At 39.9% G+C, this 9,207-nt stretch overlaps 1 protein-coding gene across 1 annotated transcript; it reads right to left on the reverse strand.

The window, feature by feature from the left end:
* Nucleotides 1–914: 914 nt before the first annotated feature.
* LOC129411507 (aurora kinase A-like) lies at nt 915–8,921 on the reverse strand. The gene is made up of 12 exons (XM_055162448.1): nt 8,835–8,921; nt 4,246–4,402; nt 3,744–3,812; nt 3,591–3,644; nt 3,249–3,503; nt 2,474–2,569; nt 2,328–2,380; nt 1,979–2,026; nt 1,427–1,607; nt 1,194–1,276; nt 1,097–1,148; nt 915–1,012 (listed from the first exon to the last, which is right to left on the reverse strand). Exons 1-12 carry the CDS (start codon nt 8,919–8,921, stop codon nt 915–917), a joined length of 1,233 nt encoding a protein of 410 aa, XP_055018423.1.
* Nucleotides 8,922–9,207: the final 286 nt, after the last annotated feature.

Below are 9,207 nucleotides of genomic sequence, written 5' to 3' on the forward strand. Positions count from 1 at the left end.
AACAAAAATGTGAGTCTGGTCACCAAAGAATCTAAGTTCAGGTGGGTGTGACTGACAGGTAGAATAGCCAACTAGGGACAAATGCTTACAAGGAAAAAACAAAGAGAAAGCATCACAGGGGACTGAAAAACATTGCAGATTTCTGCAGAATCAATGAGCTCTGTTTTGGTGACCTGGTGATCAATGAGCTCCTTTGTTTCATATGCATCATTGAAAGAAACAAATGTGATTACACATCCTGTTTGGTTCTGGCTTGAGATGAGATGGAGGGTGTGATGGAGACCAGACTGACATCCCTCTGTATAAAATATACAAAGAGATACCCAAGAGATACCATTCTGGATTTGCCAGGCAACAATCATGATCCTCATGGATATAAGCACTTTAACCGCTAAGGCTTGGTGATGTTTTTGGAATAACCCTTGTTTGAGCCTAAATTTTAATAAACATGGCACCGTGAATGCTTGCCTTAAATACTGTACCTGCGTTTGAGGAGTCGTGCAGACCTTACCTGTGCACTCTGGTAATGGTGCAGCGCATGCAGAGTTCTTAAGGTGCAGGGCTGTTATGATACACTGCATTTAAAGGGCCAAAGATGCCTCCTCACACTCATGGTGTTATCTTTGATCCACACTGAACCAGAGCTAACACCCTACACACTCATACAATGCAGGGGGAGTGGTCTAAAGTGTCCTCACTCACACAGCACTGGGAGACACACATGCGCGCACACACACACACACACACACACACACACACACACACACACACACACACACACACACACACACACTCAGTTCACTGCTGCTGTGAGTGTGCTTTACACCTTCAGCCCATTAAACAGAGTCCACCACAAGCACAGCCCTGGTGACATCTCCTCTTTAAACCCTGTATGTGCTGCTAGGACAGGACCATTATGCAGACTTTAACCACGGGTGGTCTTTGATGCTCTGCAGGGTCAGGCGCTCTTCAGGGTCCTTCTTCAAGCAGCCACTCAGCAGGTCTCTGCATCCTGCATTCACACAGACAGGAGATTAGAGTCAGGAACACTGTGCTAGTCAAAGCCAAATGTTGATGAGATGAGATGTACAGTTACCTCGTGGAATACATTGTGGAATAGGAACACTTCTCATTGACCCGATGGACTCCTATCAAACCAGAGGAAACTTGTTGAAGAGCAGGATATACAGCACCATGCCCAATTGCCACACCATGGTGGGTCCTGCTGTGTAGCTGTGTTCACGGAACCACTCCGGAGAGAAGTAAATTGGAGTGCCTGAAAAACAAACCTATTTAGGAGAATACTGGTATATTTCATGAAGTAAATGTACAAAACATGGTTAACTTCATCAAGAGTACTTTATCACAACAGTAAAGACTTTGTCAGGTACATTTGATCATTCATTAGCAACAGTACAGTGTTTACCTTGTGGATTATTAAACTCTTGTCCAGGTGTGAAAAGGACGGCACTGATAAAGTCTACGAAACTGGCTCTGGGGAGGTTGAAGCCCGTCTCCAACAGCACATTGTCGGGCTTGATGTCAAGGTGAAAGATGCCTTTAGACTCCAGCTCGTTAGCTTGATCCACCAACTGACGGAAAATAACCTGAAAGAAATCAGTGATATGTGAAGTTCTCAGTAATTACTACTTTTAGAGAGGTCTCATTTTAAACCCTTACTTTGGCCAAGTTGGCATTGACGGATCCCCATTCTCTTAAGTAGTCCATAAGGTCCTGGCAGGGCACTGGTCACTCCAGCACCAACACAATCTCCTGGTCCAGGTCGTACCAGTCCAGCAGCTGTGGAGTCACTCTGGAGTCTGAGGAGGTGGGGCCTGCTCCTGCCCTAATCAGGACCTAGACCTCCTGAGGGAGTGCGACTGAAACTCCATCCATCTCCTTTGAACCACACAACCAACAGTAGTAATAATGATGGAGACATACTTGTATACTTAAAGATACAGAATATATTACTTACCACATCTGTGTACTTCACCTTATTCTTACTGATGAACTTGAGAGCCACCTGTAGAGTCAAAATGTGATGTCAGTGTTACTATTAAAAATCATTGTAAATGCTTTTCAAATCTAATGAATTAATGGATGCTTTAGTTATACTTAAACCAAGTAGATTCAAATACATTTGTTAGACTTATTGGTTTGTCGTCCTCAATGCGGACCCCAGCAAAGACTCGTCCAAAGCCTCCTTTCTGCAACATCTCAGCCCACGTGGACTTTTTGCAGGGCGCTGTAAAAAATGTTTGATTTGAATAAAACAGCATTTACCAGCAGATTTCTAGATACATAATAAACATTGTTACTCTTACCCTGTCTGCGCCGCTCGGGGTGGAGTCTGCTTGGGTTTCCTGCTCCATTTGCTCTATAAGATTTTGGGAGAATGAATGGTATGTCAGTGTCACATTCTTATTATCTGCCATTTTTTGATGCAGTGTAGTTCTGTGTTGACTTTTACCTTTTATGGACAAACTGCTGTCACTGTCACACTTGTTTTCCTGTCCTCCTTCAGAGCAACTCCTCTCCACATCGGATGAGCTGACCCTGGACCTAGCTGCTCAAGAATAACAAACACAAAAAATGTCCACTGAAACCTTGTCTACTATTTGAGGTTGTCACACTATTAGGTACATGGTAAATCTTACAGCAGCAAACAAACAATACAAATTGGCCCATGCAGTTAAATGTGTAAATTATATTACCTGTCTTCCTCTGCTTGACTTTTTTTCTGAATTTCCTCTTTGAAGTGGGATGCGTCTTGCTCCAATTAGTCAAGGTGCTCGATTTCTCATTTACATGTGGATGAGTCTTGCAATTCCTGCCTCTTTTGCTCTATAAAATAAGGTCAAATAATGCTATACTATTTTTTGACATGTTCACTATCTTTTCTTTTGATGTAGTTTTTTCAGGCATTTGGTTTTGTGTTGCCTCTTACCTTCTAAAAGCCTCTTGTTTGCCTCTCAGTCACTCTCGTCCACATCAGATGAGCTAAGCCTGGACCTATCTGTTCAAGAATAAAAAACATGACAGACATGACAAGATTTTATTGTTATATTGTTATGTATTGGCCAAAGTATAAGTTAACATTGGTACTAGGGTGACCACCTGTCTTTTTTGCCACCATTTTCCCCAGTGTCTTTCTGAGCTGTGATATGATGCTATTCTAAGTTCTCTTAATACATAAACATTTAAAGTCATATGGGCTTAAATGTTAAATGTATAGGTTATATTACCTGTCTTTTTCAGCCAGACTTTTTTCCAAAGTGCCAGGTCATGTTTCAACTTGAATTTCCTTTTCTTTGGAGCATCATCTGCCTTGGTCTTCTTCGGTGAACTGCTCTGCTCCTCGTCCTCCTGCTCGCTGCATGAAGACCTTCTCTTGGTACCACTTGTCCCAGGGCAGGATAAGACTCCACTAGTCCCTGGTGTAGAACTGAAGGCAGTGCTGCTACAGCTTGGTGCAGATGGGAACTCCTGTGTGTGTCGTTCTAGAAATCATATGTCCCTTGTGTTAATGGTGGTAATGCTTATACAATATATCTGTACTGAGACAAGAGTCATTTTTACACACTTACCCTGTGCGTCACTCAACGTCTTGTATTCTTTTGGCCTTTCCTGTTTGTTTTGCACTATAAAATGTAGGGAGAATTAATGGTATGCAGTTTCTTCAAATTTTTCTGTCTATAATTACTACTGATGTAGTTATTTATTTTTGTGTTGCCTCTTACCTTCTATGAGCCGCTTGAACGCCTCAGAGTCACTCTCGACCACATTAGAGGAGCTCAGCCTGGACCCATCTGCTCAAGAAAAAACATGACAAATGTTTAAATATCAGTATGTCAACATTTCATTTTTTTAAGTTTACTGCTAAGTATAAGTAAAAATACTAGGTAACACAGGTAGTAACGTGAGCACCTGTCCCTCTTTTTACTGCAGACACTAGGAAATACTAGTTTTGGATTCTAGTTTTTAGACCAGTACCATCAGATTCAAAATAACTAATGGATGCGAATAGAAACAAACTGATTTCAGCAGTGTCTAGATAATTTGCTTTGAAACTTTTTGCTACCATTTGAGGTTGTCACAGTACAAACTGGCCCATGTAGTTAAACTTATAGGTTATATTACCTGTCTTTTTCAGCCAGACATTTTTCTAAAGTGCCATGTCATGTTTGGACTTGGATTTTCTCGTCTTTGGAGCGGTGTCTGTCTTGCTCCTTTTCGTCTGACAGCACTCCTCCTCCTCTTTACACGGAGACATTCTCTTGGTGTTTTGAACGTGTCCATCGTTTGGAGATGTGGAGGAACCAGTCTGGGATAAGACTCTACTCGACCCTGGTGAAGAACTGGACTCATCGTTGCCAGACTCGGGTTTGTCAGTCTGATCCTGAAAATCACATATAACTTTTATTAATGGCAGTAATGGCAAACTGTAATGACAGATACAAAACTAGAGTACAGTTGCAGTTGATAGTCAAAATGTTTTGTCAATACATTGTAGTTCACTGTAGTTCATGAGTCTTATAGTGGTGGTCTAGTCTTTGTTGCAGCCTTTGTGATTTGATGGTTGCGTTAGCTCAAACTGCAATTTCAATTCAATAGCAGTATATTGTGCAGTCCAATTAGTTTCTAAAACTTTAGTGTGCTCACTGCTGCCCAAAATAAAATGGTTATTCAGTCACAATTTCACTAACAATAGCAGTATTCACATTGTTAACTCGGGTCACTTTTAATGGCTCTTGTTACTTGTCAAACTTTGTCAATAGTCTTGTCAAACTTAGGGTGACCAGATTTTCAAAATTCAAAACTGGGACACACCCAGATTGGGATGGTTGGTATAAATAAAACTGTGAAAAGAGCACGTAACATTGTCCATTCTCGACTCATTTGTGGGTCAGTTATAATCTGAGGGACTTCTATTGGTGCATTGTTTCCTTATGGTTCAAGCACTGTTTGCTGTATTTTAGTTAAACAAATGGCAATATATGCCTCTGTTTACTGTTGGCAGGGATCAGATTGGTCAAAAATAGGGACACCTGGGACATTTCTTGTATAAAACTGGGACAAGTCACTGGTTTTGGCAAAATCTGCTGGGACAGGGGACACAGGGCTCAAACCTGGGACTGTTTACCCTATTCCCCCCTAGTCAAACTATTGTATACAGTTTAACTTCAGCAAAAACATGGGCAAAACAACAGTTTGAAGTTACTTTCACCTTTACTTATATTGCCTGGTCCCAAAAATCTTAGCCCAAAAAAAGACGTCAAACTGGTAAAGTCATGTGTGTGGCTTGGCTTGGGAAGCTAATGCTAATAGTTTAAGCTAGTTTGCTTCAAAAGTTAGATAACAGTTAGATAAAAGGTACAGAACAACAAAATTTTACATCTCCAAAACTTACCTTGAGTGGGAACTTTTGGCTCAGTACAGCTTGGCATTCTGTTCATGGTGAATTTGTACGTTTATCCTAAAACTTTGCCGCTAATACTTAGCTCAGGTGCTAAAAGTTGCCGGATTAAGTGCTTCTAACAAAAATAAATGCAAAATGATACGAGAAGGTCTGTCTGACAGCCTGTCTCTTCGTGTGTCTAACTGTAAATGGCAGTCATGTGACCTTTACTTAAGGTCTGATGTCTGGTCTGCATGATGGCGACAGGCCTGATATCACTGTACTGGACATTCTATATTATAATGATTGAAGCACAGTTCAAATGTCAAAGGTCAAACATATGCTATAGAGAACCTGCAGTCATGTGACCGTTTTTATTTTGGCCACCATATTGACGGTCCCAATGAAGGTAACTAACATTCTCATAACATGGAACACATGTACCACACTTCTCACTTGGACGCAAGTAATAAATTAAAGCACGAGGCAAAATTAAACAGGTTCAATATTTCAGAAATATAAATATAGATATACTAGATATGCTGTTCCCTTAATCCTTTAAGATTTATTAATTGAAATAAATAAATTAATAAATTGTTACTTTTGTCTCTTTCATATAGCTGCTTAAAAACCTGGAAACAATGGACTTACACTCTCTCTCAGCATCTTTCTATAGTAGGCCTGTGCCTCTCACAGGGAGCATTTATTATTATTAGGGGTTTAATATATATCCTCCTCCTTGCACATTAGGACAATTTGTTTATTTAACTTGATGGTTACAATTATTTCTACCAGCTCCTGGCCATTCAGGTGCTAACATACATGTATATGCGTTATATGTATATATAACACATTATATGCACATATATGTATGTAGCGTTATAATTGTTTTGCCTCGAGTGTTTTGTGGAGTGGGTAAGACTAACTATGGCCATTGACATGCACTAGCCTAGCACCAGCGACCTCTGCAAATACAAGGACTGGATGGAATATTTTAAATACAGGCCCTATAATGTGCTAAACAGTCACAGTTAAACATCATCAAGCCCACAAATGCTTATATAATTTACAAAAACAGGCCTTCATTCAGTTCTATGCTGTCACCGATTTCTTTATTTCTTTAGCTGAGTAATTGTATATTGATATTGCAATTCCTAGGATGCAGGCTTAAATATGAATGTAATTTTTATTTGTGGACATAAACAATAATTACATATAGGCCTGATGCCCGGCTTTTTAAATTAGTGCCCATGGGGAACATACAGAAATGTGCTAATGAAAATGATGACCAAAACAAAGTCTCTATATGAAATGTAAAACTGGACGCAGAGCTAATTTAAAACATGCAATTACAATATTAAAGTGACAGTTTATGCCACATCAGTTGAACAGTGAGCACATGTATTTGGCAAAGAACATAGAGTAATTATACAAAATGTTAATATCCCTCCTCAGGCTAACAGCACAAGGCAGTGACTTTACACGCTCCACTTGGGCGATCAGACGTTTGCTCGCACAATTCTGGAACTATTGGCATTTCCTGGCCTCCTCTGATTCGTCCTCGGGGTTTACTGTGTGGACTGTGGAGGATCTGACCAGGAAAAAGCAGGATATACCCCAAGGAGAGATGGAGGATTTCTCACATGGACAGTTCAGTCAGCTGCACTCAGGCGTGAGAGAGATGTTCTATACAGACTCTGTGGACATGTCGGCCGAGCACTTTCTTCATCACAGCAAGAAGGTTCCGGGTTTGATTTTGAGGTAGTCAAGGCTTATCTGTAGAGTTTTGATGTTTTCCTCATTGGGTTGTCATAAGCATAGAAAATCAGATACTAGGGATGTAACAATAACCAAAATATCATGATATCGAATCGTCAAATGTCTTACAATATGATAGTGGACCATCACAATATATTGAATTACAAGTTTCTTTGCTAAAGTAATAGTTATGGTGCAACAATAGCTAAAAAAAAAAAAAAAGAGGGAACTACATAGACCATGATCCTTTGCTCCATTTAAGCGCACACTACACGAAGAAATAACTGTTATAAGCACGTTGAAATATTAGTTCTTTGGATTAAGTCTCAAAGGAAAAAGGAATCAGATACTAATCAGTTTAAAAGGAAAAAGTAGCATATTCATAGTTTTGTTGCCCTCCAAAAAATATTGCAATTAATATCGTACTGTGAGCTGTATACCATGAAAATATCGCACTGAGAGATTTGAATATCATTACATTCCTATCAGATACTAATTGATACTAAAATTTGTATTGAAACTAGATATTAATTTGAGCAAGTATCGATACTATAAGCAAGTATCAATACTGTAAGTACAGATTGTAAAAAAGTCACTTCTACAGGACAGAAATGATGAATGATCGTGAGCTGTACCAGAACAAGTACAAGATCACATATTCCTGGATGATTGAGGGATTACCACATGATAATGTAAAAGACCCCCGCGACCGGCCCCGGATAAGCAGAAGAAAATGGATGGATGGATAATATAAAAGAAAGTACTATAATTTTATGCTGAAAATGACATTCTACTACTGCTTATATATACTTTTTTTTTGTATTATTCTTATTATTATCATTGTGGTATCAGAATCCGTACTGAATTTGAATCTATTGTTTTAGAATTTAAATCGAGTTCAGTTTAGAATTTAAACCGAGTTCAGTGGGATTCCTCAAGGTACTGTGCTTTCCCCCTTAATATTGTACAATTCCAGACTATAAGTCTATATTGGTTGCGACTTCCTGTGTATGAGCACCATTTTGTGCACTTTTCATTATTCACAATATATGATATGGTCTTTTAAACTGTTAATTGCCATGGCAAATGTGTATTTTTTCAACACTCTGAAATGCAGGTTAACTATCTTGCCTTTCAATATTGTTTCTACTAAAAACAGTAAGCCAAATTTGTGGCTAATGTTGTGAATTACTTAATATCTCAAGGCTGCATTAAAAGTACAATATATATACTTAGCCTGCTATTGTAGTATGTTGTCATTTACATATATATATAGTACAATATTATAATAAGATGCCTGGTGATAAGTGAAAAAGTGATAAGTGAAATTGGTTCAAGATAACCCAGTGAATTGCAATGGTCAATGTCAACAACCCAGGTTAGAATATAGGACACATACTGTCACATATTGATGATGTCATTCGTAGGTGTCAAGACCAAAGTCGTTCACTAAAATCCTTGAAGATAAAGTATGTACGAGGGCACATAACATCTTATTTTTCTTAGATCATCCCAAACTGGCTCATCGTTGAAAAATGGTCTATTGTCTCTGAGGCCACTTTTGACGAATTGCCTTTGAACTGTAAAGAACATTCTTCCATTACGCACGATATATACCCATGACCCACGGGTGCTCCGGGCCCTAGGGTGCTCCGGTGCTCCATGTTAGCCTGGCTGGTATTTCCTCTCTCATCTCCTCATCTCGGGGGTCTTCTGCGGGGCACCCATCTTTAAGCGCCTCGCCTTGGCCTTGGCCCGTCATGGTGACATACAGGCTGTGACTAATGGTGAGGAAAAGGTGGGTGGGTGGGTGGGGGGTTGGGGAGGGAGACCGGTCTCGAAGACGGCCGACCCAGCTCCCGGGGCAACGCACTAGCACGTAAATGAAATCCTTGAATCATGAATACTGGGACGGCTACAACTGCTATTTACGGCGCTCCTCTGGTGTTATACGAGTTAATATCGGTGGTCAGTGGTCACGCTCATGTTTTAAGAATGCTCTTGTGTCTCTATGGAGAGTGTCTGAGGGGAGGTTATTGACTTTCATT

Source organism: Boleophthalmus pectinirostris, unplaced genomic scaffold (genome assembly GCF_026225935.1).
Source record: "Boleophthalmus pectinirostris isolate CB_2022bp ecotype Guang Dong unplaced genomic scaffold, ASM2622593v1 HiC_scaffold_5, whole genome shotgun sequence".
NCBI classification, from domain to species: Eukaryota; Metazoa; Chordata; class Actinopteri; order Gobiiformes; family Gobiidae; genus Boleophthalmus; species Boleophthalmus pectinirostris.

Excerpts from the sequence above, each read along its gene's own strand:
- LOC129411507 (XM_055162448.1), bottom strand. The coding sequence starts at position 8,921 with ATGACGGGCCAAGGCCAAGGCGAGGCGCTTAAAGATGGGTGCCCCGCA. Across the intron at positions 1,277-1,426 it reads AGAGTTTAATAATCCACAAG|GCACTCCAATTTACTTCTCT; the intron begins GTAAACACTGTA and ends TTTGTTTTTCAG. Across the intron at positions 1,149-1,193 it reads TGGTGTGGCAATTGGGCATG|GAGTCCATCGGGTCAATGAG; the intron begins GTGCTGTATATC and ends CTGGTTTGATAG.